This window comes from Chiloscyllium plagiosum, unplaced genomic scaffold (assembly GCF_037043375.1).
Source record: "Chiloscyllium plagiosum isolate Xiang-an unplaced genomic scaffold, Cpla_swu_hap1 HiC_scaffold_42, whole genome shotgun sequence".
Classification (NCBI taxonomy): Eukaryota; Metazoa; Chordata; class Chondrichthyes; order Orectolobiformes; family Hemiscylliidae; genus Chiloscyllium; species Chiloscyllium plagiosum.
Window position 1 is genome coordinate 7,692,380 of NW_028270180.1, and position 16,573 is coordinate 7,708,952.

The following is a 16,573-nucleotide window of genomic DNA, read 5'->3' on the forward strand; positions in this document are numbered from 1 at the left end:
GTACAGAGATGGGATGGAAACGAATCACAAGGTGTGGAATAGGGTGAAATTAGGAGAGATAAGTGGGGTGATGGTGTAAGGCAAAAGAAGATGGTAATGAAACAAGTGAAGAAACAGCAGATGGGTGTAGAGGAGACGTAATTGGCAATCGCAGTATTATTTAAAAAACTGCCAACCAACAAAATGGCAGCAGAGGCTATGATCTGAAAACATTGAACTCTGCATTGAGTCTGAAAAACTACAAAGAAATGATAAGGGCCTTTCATTGAGCTTCAGTCAACAATGTAGAAGGACTGACAACACAAGGGTCAGAATGGGGCAAGTTATTGAAATGACAGACCGCTTGATCCTCACGGTCACACTTGTAGACCGAACAGAGATGTTTTGCAAAGCAGTCACCCAATATGCATTTACTCCCTTCCTGAGGTAGTGCAGACTGAATCATGAGCAGTGAATGAAGATCAATGAATTAATAGAACTGCAAGTAATTTACTATTTCATTGAAAGGACAATTTGAATGCTGAGAAGGATGGAGTTGAAAGGGTAGGTAGGAAAGAGAAAAGAAAATTCCTTTCCCCTTTGTCTCATTTGTGAGTTTGTGCGCTGCTGACATTAATCACTCACTAAAGGCAGAGAGGGTACCTGCACTCAGTGCATTGACGTTTCTAAACTTGAGCCAGTATTAAAGTGTCACTCAAGGAGTGACTTAGCAAGGCTGAGTTCAGCAACAGTTTGGATAGTGGACCTTCAGACGGAAGTCTACATCTGCAGTTTTGTTCCTGATTCACTAACATGGTTTTACAGTCACTTGACGTGGCAAATCTTTCATTGGTAAAACCCTTTGCATTGAGGCAAAGTGTGTGGCATAAGTTGATTGCAGTGCTACCTACACCTAAGTGGCAAGCAGAGGGAAAATGCTCAGAAGGTGGAGTGTTGGGTTTTTCACCAGCTGCTATATAACTTCATCTCTTTCAAAGAGAAGATTAATAATTTTAGAACATTGTTAATGTAAGCAAAAAGCCAGCTGTCCACCTGACTATTTCATAGCATTAAAATATAACCTGTAATTTGAATGCTATGAAAGCCGTGTACGTAAAGTTTGGGTTGGGCAAAGAGGGATGTAGCATCAGAAATGTAACTTTGTGCCAATCATGGTAACTGCATAGTTCCAATGCCACGACAAGTATTATATACCAAACTTCTGTAGGACTAGTACAGACATGAATCACACACATACCACTGAATGACATGAAAAGACAGAAAAGTAGCAATGGGAACATCAACTGCAGTGAGAATACGTCCGGCATCACGTTATAATCAAAACAATGGGCATTGTCGTTAAAACAAAACATTTAATTTGAACTTTTCATATTTTTCAGCTTAATTCAAATGTTTAAAATGTTTTATGCCCCTCAAATTGAGAAACATGCTGGATAATGGTCAATTCCATGTGTACCCAAGGACAGAAATCATCATGGATTAAAATCGCAATCTTAGTCATAGACAATGGACTGCAAATCTCTGAATGTTCAATGTGTAAGAAAGTTGTTAGGCAAGTTAGATAATGCACAATTCCAGCTAAATTCAGCTACAAACCCACAGTTACCTTAAATTTGCAGTATCCCACCCTACTTCTTGGAATGGCCTTTTCGACCTCCATAGCTTCTGTGTCTTCAAATATTCTGACGATGCCAACCTTTATATGGATACTTCTGATATGTCTTTGTTTTGACTCAAATGAAACACCCCCATTGTTGAGAGAGTGCTTGATCATGTACTGTACTTCAGCTCTCACTCATTCCCTTCGTTCCCAGAGTGTAATAGAGTTCCTTTTATCCTCACCTCCAACTTCATCAGCCTCCATGTTCAACACATCATTCATTCTCTGTCATTTCAGTCACCTGTAACATGAATCCACCAAACTTATCTTCCCCTCTTCATTCAGCATTTAAAGGGACCATAATCTTTGTGATGTCCTTGTTCACTCCAGCAACTTCCCTTCCAATGACACCTTCATCCAAAGATACAAGGCACATTGATCTAGATAAACAATTTACACTGTTACCATTGAGATGTTGATCAAGAACAATAGGTGACACTTCTTTGACAACAATGATCTATAACAAAATCTTGTTACATTAAACTACATTCTTCTAGAATGTGTAGCAATGCATAATATCTCTCAATCTAAAACACTGTGCTACTTCATCACATAGGAGGTCTGATCCATGGGTAGCCAACACATACTAAGGGGAACTTTAGAACCAGATTGAATAATAAAGAATTCATACAGAAGCATTAAATTGATCAAATGACAATGTATGCTTCTCTTTAATTTTAGGATTTTGCGCTGAGTTTGAGTCAGTCTGACAATAAGACTTCTCAACAGAAAGGTACGTATTTCAGGATTGCTCTTTGTACATTTGTCGTAAACAACAGCAGCATAAGTGTTCTATTTAACAATTTATTGTTGTCCTCATTTCAGAGAGAATTCCTGGAGCTCAAGACTACCTTGATTTCTCCAACAGGTTCCCCAGGGAGATGTGGGAGGATGCCCGGAAATTTTTTTTAAATAAAGACACAATTTGCTAAGAATAAAACAGATTTGGGAAAGGGTGAAAAATACCCAACCCCACAAAACATTACTTGATTTATAAATTAGTCTTGTAATTCATTCATTGACATTATGTTCTAGAATGTTCTTATATTTGATTTGCACAAATTGTATATAGTACCTGTTGTACATACGATTTTCATTGTAATCACTTTTTGACAATTTTTTAATGTGATGCTTTCTAATGTATGTGTGTGTAGAATAATCCATTTGGTTCTTGTTGTTTAGAATGATCCAGCAGTCCCCTGTGGAATGTGTCAATTAATTTTATTTATTAGCAGTGTATCAGTGCCTTAGATACACTGATGACACAATAAAATTATTTATTTTCATCTGCATTCATGTAAAGTATTGGTTATTTGCTGGGGGAAAGCTTAAGAACATAAGAAATAGGAGCAGGAGTAGACCATCCACCCATTAGAAGAAAATGAGGACTGCTGATGCTGGAGATCAGAGTCAGAGTGTGGCGCTGGAAAAGCATAGCAGGTCAGGCATCACCTAAGGAACAGGAGAGTTGACGTTTCAAGCACAAGTTCTTCACCTTCCTGCTCCTTGGATGCTGCATGACCTACTGTGCTTTATCCAGCATCTACCCATTAGACCTGTTTCACCATTTATTGCAATCATGGTTGATCTTGGGCTGCAAGTCCACTTTCCTACTCAGTTCACATGATTCTTGATTACTTGGGGAGACCAAAGATCTGTCTCTTCACCCTTCAATTATATTCAACGATGGAGCATCTACAACCCTGTTGAGGGAGAAAATTCCAATGGTTCACGACTTTGAGTGAAAAAATTTCATATTTTCTTGGCCCTAAATCCTGACAGCCTGTTCGCATGATGTAGGTAACCTCATGGTTACCTACATCATGGCCTCTGCAATGCCTCTGCATGCATTATTGCCTAAATGTGGATGAACCTCTGCTGATCTCAATGTATGTTTGATTATGATGTGGGACCCTCTGGCAATGCAGTTTTATTTACGTTTTCTGAGTAACATTGAGAAAATGGTGAGTTTTGTGACTTGTAAGGCTTCTCCAGAAACGTTAGAATTTCAAATTATATGGCAAGGATTTAGTTGTGTGTAGCACAGGCTGAAAAGAGATAGCATGTTCCTTCCCTGAAAGGTATTTGTGAACCAGTTGAATGTGAGCAATCATTCAGCAACCTTCATAGCCTTTTCCTTTCTGTCAACTAGAATTGATCCTGTGGAATTTTAATTTGCAACCTCTTCGTTGTTGGTCGTGTACCATAATCACCTTAATTAAAAAAATGTGATACACATTTACAGCTCATTTTACACTTACACATATATACCACATTTCACAACCACCAGATGTCTCAAAGTACTTTACAGCTAATAAAGTACTTTCTGATGTATACTGTTGGATTGTAGGACACACAGTTAATGTTGCACTCCGTAAGCTACTGCAAACAGCAAAATGATAATTGCCAGATAATGCAATGTTTTTACATCATTATCAGTGTCACTGTCTATAGTGAACTAAATAGGTCAAGTTTGGTCACAGGATCTGGTATTTCAAAATCTCTACCAGTGCTTTTGGAAGACATTTCAAACCTGTGTCTGGACCTTTAATAGTCAAGTCATATTTAGAATTCAAAATTATTCTCATTTGCCATTACCAGGTTGTGAATTCTTTCCCTGCCAAGAAACTCTTGTTGCAATCTCTTTCCTATTTGCAATCCCAGTGTGTCTTAGGTCCTGATGATTGGTCACCCAAATGCACCTTGTAATTGTACTGGGACTGAAATCAAATTCCCCTCCAGTATTGTAGCACAGAGCTTTGGATCATGGTAGCATGTGGTTCTGTAAGATGCAGGTTCGTGTCCACAGTCTACCTATGGTAGATCCCAATCTTAGCTTCAGACAGGAAGCAGAAATCAGGTTCCCATAAGGTATGGAAGCAGAAGTTAGAACATTAACAAATGAGCTAGAATTCCAGTCAGAATGGGCAAATTAATGTAACCCAACACTGTTCATGAACAGAACAAAATCCATTTGAGCCTGTTCTTTTTAGATTGAAACAAGGAGCATGACCTGTGTGAAGGTTTCAACTGAGTGAGACATGAGTGAACTGAAAATTTGGTACAAGTGGGAATTTAGTGCAAAGGGAGAAAGAAGCTTCAACTAAAGTTTACTGAAAGAAGTAAGTGCCCAGAACGAGAAGTGGGTGAGAGAGGATAAAAGGCATGGATGGAGACGCCTACCTGCTGTGATGGAGTGATGTCACAAACCACAGCAGGACACAAGTAAAGTCTTCAATTTGTGTTTAGGTTTCCAGTATTTTTCTTCTCTTTAGTAAAAATTGCTGCTTAAGTATAAAATTCATATTGGTGATTTCTTTAAACAGAAACCAGTGCAGAAAAGTGTACAGTATAGGGGAGTCTTGAGTAACTAATATATAAATTAAACCAATAAAATAGTGGTGGTAGGGCAGGTGAGATCTTGCTGCTACAGCATGTGGAAGCTTCTGGACACAAAGGTGATCCAGAATGACCATATCTGTAATCAGTGTTTGCATCTTGAGGAACTTCATAGAAGATAAGGAGCCAGAATCTGAGTTGCTGACATTGCCATATCAGGGAAACAAAAAGTTACTTGGGCACTTTGCAGAGTAGGGTGCTCAAACCTCTCAATAGGTCATTCAGGGTTGATCTGAGATCAGGGAGGCCTATGCATTAGAAATGAAAACCAGCAATAATGCTGCTGGCAAACTGCAGACAAGAGTTGGGATTACAGAGAGAATGAGCTCTGTGGTACAAAGAACCATTCAAGTGAAGAGAAAAAAATAGGATTGTACCAATTGAAGGCACTGTATAGTTAGGAGAATAGTTCTCTGCAGCTGTGAATGAGAGTCACAAAGGTTCTATTGCCTGTCCAGTGCCAGGGTCAAGGACATCTCTTCAGTGTTTGAGAAAAACTTGAGAGGGACAGGACAATCAACATTGGTACCAATGACATTTGTAGGACAAGAAAGGAAGTTCTACTGAAATCTTTACAATCAGGAGTTAAATTGAGAAGCAGAACCTCCAAGATGGTAATAGCTGGATTATTACCTGAGCCACAGAGCAACTGGTAAAGGCTGAATTAAATCAAGGAATTAAATGCGCAGCTCAATATTGGTGTGAATGGAATGGGTTTCAGTTCTTGGGGCATTGGCACCAGAACTTGTACAGAAGAGGGTTGTTCCCATGGTACACTTGAACCATACTATACTCATGTCATAGAGTCATAGAGAGGTACAGCATGGAAACAGACCCTTGGGTTCAACCCGTCCATGCCGACCAGATATCCCAACCCAATCTAGTCCCACCTTCCAGCACACGGCACATATCCCTCCAAACCCTTCCTATTCATATACCCATCCAAATGCCTTTTAAATGTTGCAATTGTACCAGCCTCCACCACATCCTCTGGCAGCTCATTCCATACACGTACCACCCTCTGTGTGAAAAAGTTGCCCCTTAGGTCTCTTTTATATCTTTCCCCTCTCACCCTAAACCTATGCCCTTTAGTTCTGGACTCCCCGACCCCAGGGAAAAGACTTTGTCTATTTATCCTAACCATGCCTCTCATAATTTTGTAAACCTCTATAAGGTCACCCCTCAGCCTCCGACACTCCAGTGAAAACAGCCCTAGCCTGTTCAGCCTCTCCCTATAGCTCAAATCCTCCAAGCCTGGCAACATCCTTGTAAATCTTTTCTAAACCCTTTCAAGTTTCACAACATCTTTCCGATAGGAAGGAGACCAGAATTGCATGCAAGTTGAATAACCAAGGCTGTTGAGAGGGCTTTAAATGATTTGGGGAGGGTGGAAAGAGAGAATTTGGGAGAGGAGGAATGTAGGCTTACAAAGCAAGAGGACATAGCAGCATTACAGTGCAGTTATTTAGATAACAATATCCAAAGGAAGGAACAGAACATACAAATGTAAAAGTTCCGGAGTAAATAGGGTCAAGGGTGGAGAAAATGGTAAAGAAAATGTCAAAATTATGGCTCTTTATCAGAATGCAAGTGGTAATTGTAACAAATAAGTGAGTCAGTAGCACAAATTGAGGTTAGACCCACTGCGTAGGTATGCTTACAAGGAACTAAATATTCAGAGGTATATGGTGTGGAATAGTGTGACAGCTGATAGCATGTCATGTTTTATTGTGAGGGCATTGAATGCAAGAATAGGGGAATTATCCTTCAGTTGCCTCACAAATATAAGATCATTATCAAAGGAAGCAGAACTGGGCTGAGGTAAATCTGGAAGGCACTGCCTGGAAACCTGGTGGAGATTGTTCAATGACAGATTTCTAAAGTGATTTGGATAAATACTAAAAGGGGAAATTTTTTTATCAGGCTACAGTATAGGACAGAGTGGAGTGAATTGTCTAGCTCTGACTAAGAGACAATTATGAGGGCATTATAGAGGTAAAAACAATGACTGCAAATGCTGGAAGCCAGATTCTGGATTAAAGTGGTGCTGGAAAAGCACAGCGGTTCAGACAGCATCCGAGGAGCAGGAAAATCGACGTTTCGGGCAAAAGCCCTTCATCAAGAATACAGGAGTCATACAGCACAGAAACAGACCCTTAAGTTCAACTCACCCATGTTTCTCAATCTGAACTCGTCCCATTTGCCAGCCTTTGGCTCATATCCCTCTAAAATGTTCCTATTCGTGCAACTGTCCAAATGTCTTTTAAGTGTTGTAACCATACCTGAATCAACCACTTTCTCTGTTGATTTATTCCATATTTGAACCACTCTCAGAGTGAAAAGGTTGCCCATCAGGTCCCTTTTAAATCTTTCTCCTGTCACCTTTAAATTATACTGCCTACTTTTAAACCTCCCATGCTAGGGAAAAGATCTTTGCTATTCACCTTATCTATGCCCCTCACGATTTTATAAACCTCTAAAATGTCATCCCTCAACCTCTGATGCACCAACCTATCCAACCTTTCTGTATAATTCAAACCCTCCAGTTCCAGCAACATTCTGGTCACCCTGCATGCCTGTGACACAATTTTCACAGAACTATGTACCTGAACCCCTAGGTTTCTCTGTTCGGCAACATTTCTCAGGGCCCTACCATTAACTGTGTAAGTTCTGCCCTTGTTCATTTTACCAAAATGCAATGCCACAAATTTATCCAAATCAAACTCCATCTGCCATTCCTCAATCCATTGGCCAAATTGATCAAGATCTCTTTGTAATCTTAAATAACCTTTTTCACTGATGACTATACCACCAATTTTGGTGTCATCCATAAAATTACTAACCATGCCACCTAAATGCTCATCCAACTGTGTACAGTACTGATCATCGTACTTATAGAATGATGTGAATGCATTGGAAGTTCAGAGAACATTTACTAGACTAATACCTGCAATGAGTGGATTACTTTATGAGGGATAACTAAGCATACTAGGTCTGTATCCTCTGGTGTTTATAACAATCCGAGGTAACTTAATTGAAACATATAAGATCCTAAAGGGACTTGACCAGATGGGTAATGAAAGGATATTTCTTATGGGATCATTTAGAACTAGGATTCAGGGTTTAAAAATAAGGAGGTGCCCATTTAAGATGAGGGAACTTTTCTCTGTGGGTAGTGAGCCTTTGGAATTTTCTTCCTCAAAAGGCAGTGGAATCTTTAAATATTATAAGCCAGAAATAGATAGATTCTTGATTATCAAAGGGATGAAGATTATCGGAGGGTATGCAGGAAAGTATAGATGAAGTCAAAATCATGTCAGACGTGATGTTATTGAATTCCAGGGAACAAATGGAAGATCTGTTTTATGAAGAGAGGTTGAATAGGTTGGGCCGATACTCATAGGAATAAGAAAAATGAGAGGCTATCTTACTGAATCATACAAGATTCTTGGGTGACTTTACAAGGTTTATGCAGGGAGCTTGTTTTCCTTATGGGGGAGTCTAAGACCGGAAGGGGTCATCCATTAAGATGAAGATCAAGGGGAATTTGAGAGAGAAAATTACACTGAAATAGGAAATTAATCTACTTTTAAAACACAAAATGGAAGAAGCAATACATCAGATTAGTCTTTGCACCAAGCGGTATTGAATAACATGGTTTTTGCATTTATGTAGTACCTTTCACCACCTCCAGATGTTCCACATACTTTACAATCAATGAAGGACTTTGAAATGAAGTCACTATAAAAGGTGAGGAATGGGCAATCAACTTGCAGAAAGTAATGTTCCACAGACCATGATAAAGACCAATACCTTTTGTAACAGATTTTAGTGGAGTGATAAATATTGGCCAGGTCACAAGTAAGAACCCCACTAATTATCTTTGAAATACTGCAAAGGATCTTTTACACCCACTGAGAACACAGTTGGAGCCTCAGTTTAATGTCTCATCTGAAATGCAAGTAATAGGTTTTTCAGATCCATCTTGTAGATATAAGATACGAACAGGTACTATACTGGACCATATAACTGAAGTGATTTGCTGGTTTCATCTTATCTGTGTTAGGTTGGCTGCTCTCAGGCAGGGCAGAGGGGGTGTTGTGGTAATAAAGTTTGTCCTACTGTTGTAAGAAGAGAAACATGAAGCGATCATAGTAGCTGAAATTGTTTCCCTTGGAGTGGAGATCACGGGGTGGTTTAAAAGTGGTCAAACTGGGTTTGATTTCCCACTGGCAGATGATCAGTAGTGTTGCCTCACAAATATAAGATCATTATCAAAGGAAGCAGAACTGGGCTGAGGTAAATCTGGAAGGCACTGCCTGGAAACCTGGTGGAGATTGTTCAATGACAGATTTCTAAAGTGATTTGGATAAATACTTAAAGGGGAAAATTTTTGTCAGGCTACAGTATAGGACAGAGTGGAGTGAATTGTCTAGCTCTGTCTAAGAGACAAAGAAACAATAGGTGAAATTACCTCCTCATGTGCATTGTAATGCTATAAAAGGGAAAATTAGGTAGTATTCTATTAGTTGCTGCCTATGGATCCATTCCAGAAAACATTTGTGTGTGTTGAATGAGGACAGCACTCAGGCTTGCAAGAATTTGGACTTGGTTGGATCGCTTACCACCTGGTGACATGTTGAAAGAGTGGGGATATTCTACAAAGTAGTTAATACTTGAAAGACTTAACTGACATTACAAGATAAGGTTCACCCATTAGGATGTGATGGACAGTTACTGGGAGGTGCTAATCAATGTGAATGTGCTGTACCAGTTCACCATGTTTCAGTTGTAGTATTCTTAAGTTGGGCCTCAAACTAGTCATGCATGTTACATGTAATGAGGCCAGCTATGAACTAATATGTAATATACTACTGCTAAATAATGAAGGCTATCTTCTTGACATAAAGTGCCGTGTGGGCACAGTATCACTAGCTTGATCAATGTGAGCAAGAGAATTGGTGACAGTCTATTTACACAATATCCTAGATGCTTCCAGCTGAAACCAACATTTACAATATGCTGGCAATACTGGCACAAGAGTTTATAAATGTGTTGGAGGAAGTTACAAAGCCAGTTAGGATGTTATTCCAATTTTAAGGTTGATATAGCTCAGAATGGTTTCTGAATCTCCTGTGAATTCCTTTGTTTGATAAACTTTTCTAAGCAGTAATGAAGAGAATATGATATACTGGTCAGTGATCATAGGAGTTCAGATATTATGATCTATTTGAGTAAAACTTTAGAATTTCGTGATATAGCTTATGTTTCAATGCTAAGTGTATGTTAGTAAAAATATTGCGCCTATCCACAAACTGTAGAATGTAGAAAAGCTGCAGAGCTGGGCTGAGAGGTGACAGCTGGAGTTTAATGTGAAAAAATGTGAGGTGATTCACTTTGGAAGGAGGAACAGGAACAAAGAGTACTGGGCTAATGGTAAGATCCTTGGTAGTGTAAATGAGCAGAGAGACCTCGGTGTCCATGTACATAGACCCCTGAAAGTTGCCAACCAGGTTGATTGGGTTGTTAAGAAGGCATACGGTTTGTTAGGCTTTATTGGTAGAGGGATTGAGTTTCGGAGCCACAAAAGGTCATACTGCAGCTGTACAAAACTTTGATGCAGCCGCATTTGGAGTAATGTGTTCAGTTCTGGTCACCACATTATAGAAATGATGCAGAAGCTTTGCAAAGGGTTCAGAGGAGATTTACCAGGATGTTGCCAGGCCTGGAGGAATGGTCTTGTGAGGAAAGGCTGAGGGGCTTAATGCTGTTTTTGTTAGAGAGAAGGTTGAGAGGTGACTTAATTGAGACATATAAGATAATCAGAGGGTTAGATAGGGTGGACAGGGAGAGCCTTTTTCTTTGGATGGTGATGGCTAGCACGAGGGAACATAGCCTTAAATTGAGGGGTGATAGATATAGGACAGATATCAGAAGTAGTTTCTTTACTCAGAGAGTAGTAGGGGAGTGGAACATCTTGCCTGCAACAGTAGTAGACTCACCAACTTTAAGGGCATTTAAATGGTCATTGGATAGGCATAAGAATGAAAATGGAATAGTGTAGGATAGATGAGGTTTCAGATTGGTTCAATAGGTCAGTGTAACATTGAGGTGCGAAGGGCCTGTACTGCGTTGTAATGTTTTATGTTCTAAACCTGATTGACTTGAGCTGTGTTTGCAGTTTTGTGTTCTCATCCAACACTCAAACTGCCTTTGTAAACATTTGGAGTAGAAATCCGATTATCGAATGTTGTGGCCTTTAGCCTTTGGGTGGTGTTATGAAGTGATCTTCCAAGGTCTCTCCCAATTGTGTCAATAACTTGTAAATACTGTAGATAACTCAATGAGTTATTTGCTAGAATACCTGCATTCTGTGGAATGGATACGAAACAAGTGTAGGATCTGCTGTTGAACCAACAGTTATTCTGTATTGAGTTGCTTACCACCATACTCCTTACCATAGAAGCAAGTGCTTTTCGTGTCAAATAATTAAATGGCAGACTGAGACCACTCAATAGCTCATTGTCCCTCCATTTTTAAAATTTGTTCAGGGGATGTGGGTTTCGAAGGTTGACCCAACAATAATTGCCCTGAAGCAAGATTCATATTCTTGAACTACTGCAGTCCGTGAGGTGTAAGTATACTCAAAGTGCTATGAGTAGGGGAATTCTGGGATTTTGATCCAGTAACACTGAAAGAATGGCAGTATATTTCCAAAAGCAGGATGTTGACTGTCTTGGAGAGGAACTTGCTGCTGGTGACGTTCCGATACCCCTGCTGCTCTTGTCTTTCTAGATATAGACATAGAAAATAGTAACAAATAGGCCATTCCGGCTCTGTCATTCAACAATATCATGGCTGATTCGCTATCCCAATATCTTCTCCCACTATCTCTCCATAACCCATTACACCATCAGCCTCTAGAAATCTATCTGTTTCTTTTTTTATATATATGCAGGTGATAGTGGTCATGGATTTGTAAGATACAATTGGGTGTTAGTAATGGAGAGAGTGAATATTTCTGGATGTGCTGCCAGTCAAATGGACGTTTTATCCTCGGTGGTCTGAGGGCTCTATAATGCAGTGGTACTGTCCCTGCCTCTCAGCCAGAAGGCCTGGGTTTAAATCCCACCTGTACAGAGGTATGTCATAGCTTTTCTGAACAGGTTGATTAATTATACACATCTTGCGTTGTGTTAAGTGTCTCAAGTGTTGAAATTCCACTCATCCAAGGAAGAGGGGAGTATTCAATCACATTCCTGACTTGTGTTTTGTAGATAGCAGACAGGTTTTAAGGAGCTTGAGTTACTTGCTGCAGGATTACAAGCTGCTGCCACTCTCTTTTAGCCAGAGTATTTATACAGCTAGTCCAGTTTAGTTTCGGACCAATGGTAACTTAAATGATGTTGATAATGGGGGGAATTCAGTGATGATAATGTCATTGAATGTGAAGGTGAGATGGTTAGACTCTGTCTTGTCAGTGATGGTCGTTGCCTGGCACTTGTGTGATGTTGCAACTCCTCTCCATTGGCAGCCTTTTGAGAGAAGTGGCTGCCAAGATATAGGAAGTGCTCAACATGTTGCAGAATCTCTTCTCCAACATATATAGGAGGTGGAATATTTGAGTGACCATATCTTGGTTGGTGTGAATTTTGTTCAACAACATTCAAGGACAGGGTAAAGGAAAGGTGGTGGCATAGTGATAATGTCACTGGATCAGCAATCCAGAAATCCAGGCTAATGTTTTGGGGACATAGGTTAGAAGCCCACCATGGCAAACGGTGAATTTTAAATTCAACAAAATTTGGAATATTGGTGACCATTTCTCTACTACTGTAAAAACATGTTTGGTTCCCCTAATGCCCTTCGGGAAGGAAATCTTGCCTGGCCTGGCCTACAGGTATCTCCAGACCCACAGCAATGATGTTGATTCTTAATTGTCCTCCTGGTGATTAGAAATGGACAATGAATGCTAGGTTAGCCAGCAATGTTCACAAAAATAAGCTGAGTGTCTTTTACAAGCAAAATTCAGTTGTTACAAATCTGGTGCAGAGTTGGCAATGACACTACAGTGATCCCTAAACTGTATTTGATTGCAAAGCCTTTGGCTTTGATCTTTATGTCACCATTGTCTACAAGGATAGTGCCAAAAGACTGGAGGAAATGTCCCCTTGTTCAACAAGGGGAGTAGAGACAACCCAGGTAGTTCTAGACCAGTGTGGTCGTTTCGGGCATAAGCCCTTCTTCAGGAGGGCTGAAGAAGGGCTTATGCCCGAAACGTCGATTCTCCTGTTCCCTGGATGCTGCCTGACCTGCTGCGCTTTTCCAGCAACACATTTTCAGCTCTGATCTCCAGCATCTGCAGACCTCACTTTCTCCTCCTAGACCAGTGTGGATAAAGCATTGCAAAAGGTTATAAGAGACAGGATATATAATCATCTAGAGAGGAATAAGTTGATTCAGGATAGTCAACACTATTTTGTGAAGGGTAAGTCGTGCCTCACAAACCTTATTGAGTTCTTTGAGATGGTGACCAAACAAGCAAAACTAATGTCATTTACAAAATACTGTGCAAGAACTGTAACAAACACTACATTGGACAAACAGACTAGCCACCAGGATACATGAACATCAACTAGCCACAAAAAGACATAACCTGTCTTTACATCTTTACATACTGATGAGGAAGGACACCACTTTGGCTGGGACAACACATCCATCCTAGGATAAGCCAAACAGAAACATGCATGAAAATTCCTCGAAGCTTGGCATTCCAACCAGAACTCTATCAACAAACACATTGACTTGGATCCCATTTACCACCCCTGAGAAAAAGAATGGAAATGTCATCACCGCAGGAAATAATGTCACCAACCCAAGGAAACCTAAGCACATAAATAAAAAGTGTGCCATACCAACAGTGCTTCATCTGGAGGCTCACTGATGATATTACATAGTGTGGTGACGAAACCATCTGAAATCGAACCTTCCAGCTCAGCAAGGAAACCCACCTCCATGTATCACATTGCGAGCTTGAAGATTATCTTAAAAATTGGTTACTATTATAGCTAGTAATGCCACAATATTGTTGAGCAAGTACTGTACAATTGTGGAACCCAAAGTAATGGTAGATATTTTGATTTCAGTAGAATTTCCTATCCTCCTTCAGTTCTGAAGAAGTCATACTGTACTCAAAAAGGTTTCCCTCTCCTCAGATGCTGTCATACCTGTTGAGTTTCTCTAGTCCCTTCTGATTGTATTACTGTCTGCTGACGCATTCTTGACTCACACATAAAAGTGGCTGAATGGTGTTTAATGTCTGTCACCAGCATGAGTCAGAGCCTTCAGGAAAGGGCTGAGAAGCCAAAGGAAAAGAAGTGACTCTGAAGCTAAGTATCATGACTGAAAGTGCCAGTAGATTTCACCTGAGCACCTAATATAATGAAGCAACATGAAACCTTTCAGCCCCTTGCTTCTAATTGACATGCATCTATTCTTCCATCTGTCTGAAATGTGGCTATTTCCAGTGGAGAAGGACAGTAACATATGTTGGACAACCAATTGGAGTGTTTGAGAGAACTTGTGAGGAGTGTGGCTTAGAAGCTAAGCTGTTTGCCCTGGAACTTCACTGTGGAAATGTCTCCCCCTTATCGCTGCAAACGTATGAAGAAATAATTTACAATTGATGCCTATGGATTTTCTAGCCGTAATAATTATGGATTTTTATCTATATAGCTGGCCTTTCACTATATGCCTACAGACGTTGATAGACTGAAGTTGTGTGAACGGGAAAGAGGGATTTTCCACCCAAAGGTGCCCATTTCTAATGATCTAAGGGTCACAGCAAAATAAGCAGTTTCTAGGAATGGTAGAGATTCATTATGCAGGACTTCAGCCCGTGTATAAACAGTAGGGGGACAAAGCGATAAGTAGGCGTTTTAAGAAACTCTGGGGTGGTACAGTGGCTGAGTGGTTCGCACTGCTGCCTCACAGCGCTAGGGACCGGGATTCGATTCCAGCCTCGGGCGGAGTTTGCACATTCTCCGCGTGTCTGCGTGGGTTTCCACCCACGGTCCAAAAATGTGCAGGTCAGGTGAATTGGCAAATGTTAAATTGCCCATAATGTTTAGGTTAGGTGCATTAGTCAGGGGTAAATACTGTACAGGGTAGGGGAAGAGGGTCTGGGCGGGTTACTCTTCGGAAGGTCGTTGTGGACTTGGGCCGAAGGGCCTGTTTCCGCACTTTAAGGATTCTAGTCTATTCTATGAAGCTTGAACCCGGAGAAGCAAAGGCTATAAAGAGTTATAAAAGGCTATTAAAAAATTATGCGTTTCCGGATATTTTCTAGAATAAGAAAATGGATCATAACTGTCAGCACAATGGGACCCTGTGCCGCGATGTTTATAAAGGGAGGGAGGGAGAAGGGGGAAACTAAAGTGACCTCTATGGCTGAGGATCCCTTCACTTCATTCGGACCAATGACAAAAGACCCCCTCCAACCCCCCCCCCCAAAACCCTTCCAAAATAAAATCGCAGAAATCGCCGCCTGTCGGAAAAACTAGGAAAAGGAAGCAGTTTGTGACCTAGTCACAGCGGAGTGGTGGCAACAGTAACTCCCAGCGAATGCAGCTTCAACCAAAACAGAAACGACTGGAAAAGCTCAGCAGGTCAGGCAGCATCTGTGGAGAGAAATCAGAATTAACGTTTCGGATTCAGTGACATGGGAACGAAAGAATGCAGCCAGCCTGGTTCACACTATCTCCCTGAAAACATGCTGGGGGCTGGGGGTGGTAAGGATTTTACAATTTGCTTTTTAGATATTGGAGAAGGGGGTTTGTAATCGACCTCTTCAGTAAACCACCGTCTGCCCAGGTGCCTACAGCAGTCTGAATCTGAATCTTATAAACCACGTTTGCACACTGTCGGTTTCGATGTGTGTTTTGCTCAGAGCCGCCTCCGAGATGGTTCATTCTGAGTGACTGTGCTGATTTACCAAGGTATGGAAGGTTCCAGTTATAATGAAAGGCTGATAGACTGCGAATTTTTTTTTTCACTTATAGAAGTTCATAAGATCATGAGGGGTATAGATAGGGTTAATGGTATGTGTCTTTTCCCTGGGTTGGGGGGATTTCAAGACCAGGGAGCATATCTTCAATTCCTGATGAAGGTCTTTTGTCTGAAACGTCGACTCTCCTGCTCCTCTGATGCTGCCTAATCTGCTGTGCTTTTTTTCCAGCACCACACTCTCGACTGTAATCTCCAGCATCCGCAGTCCTCACTTTCGCCCAGCATATTTTAAAGGTGAGAGGAGCGAGATTTAAACAACGATGGGGGGCATTCTTCTTACACAGAGGGTGTTTCGCGTATAGAATGAATTTCCCAAAGAAGTGGTGGATGTGGGCACAATTCCACCGTTTAAAACATACTTGGTTAAGTATGTTGTGATGTTGTGGCCATAACGGAGACGTGGGTTTTACAGGAGCAGGAATGGTTGCTAGATGTTCCAGGGTTTAA

The 16,573-nt window shown here is 40.7% G+C and overlaps 2 protein-coding genes across 5 annotated transcripts in view; one reads left to right on the plus strand and one right to left on the minus strand.

The window, feature by feature from the left end:
• The window catches only part of scaper (S-phase cyclin A-associated protein in the ER), a 316,829-nt gene extending 313,877 nt beyond the window's left edge, over positions 1-2,952 (plus strand). For all 4 annotated transcript variants that reach the window (XM_087982088.1, XM_087982089.1, XM_043680384.2 and 1 more), the window contains 2 exons: positions 2,342-2,393; positions 2,486-2,952. In XM_087982088.1, the coding sequence (XP_087838214.1) occupies positions 2,342-2,393; positions 2,486-2,592 (159 nt within the window). In that variant the 3' untranslated portion in view covers positions 2,593-2,952. The remainder of the gene's footprint in view (positions 1-2,341; positions 2,394-2,485) is intronic.
• Positions 1,921-16,573, minus strand: part of isl2a (ISL LIM homeobox 2a) — a 42,875-nt gene continuing 28,222 nt past the window's right edge. The window contains exon 7 of the transcript XR_015754132.1: positions 1,921-2,040. The gene's annotated coding sequence lies outside the window, so the exon portion shown is untranslated. The remainder of the gene's footprint in view (positions 2,041-16,573) is intronic.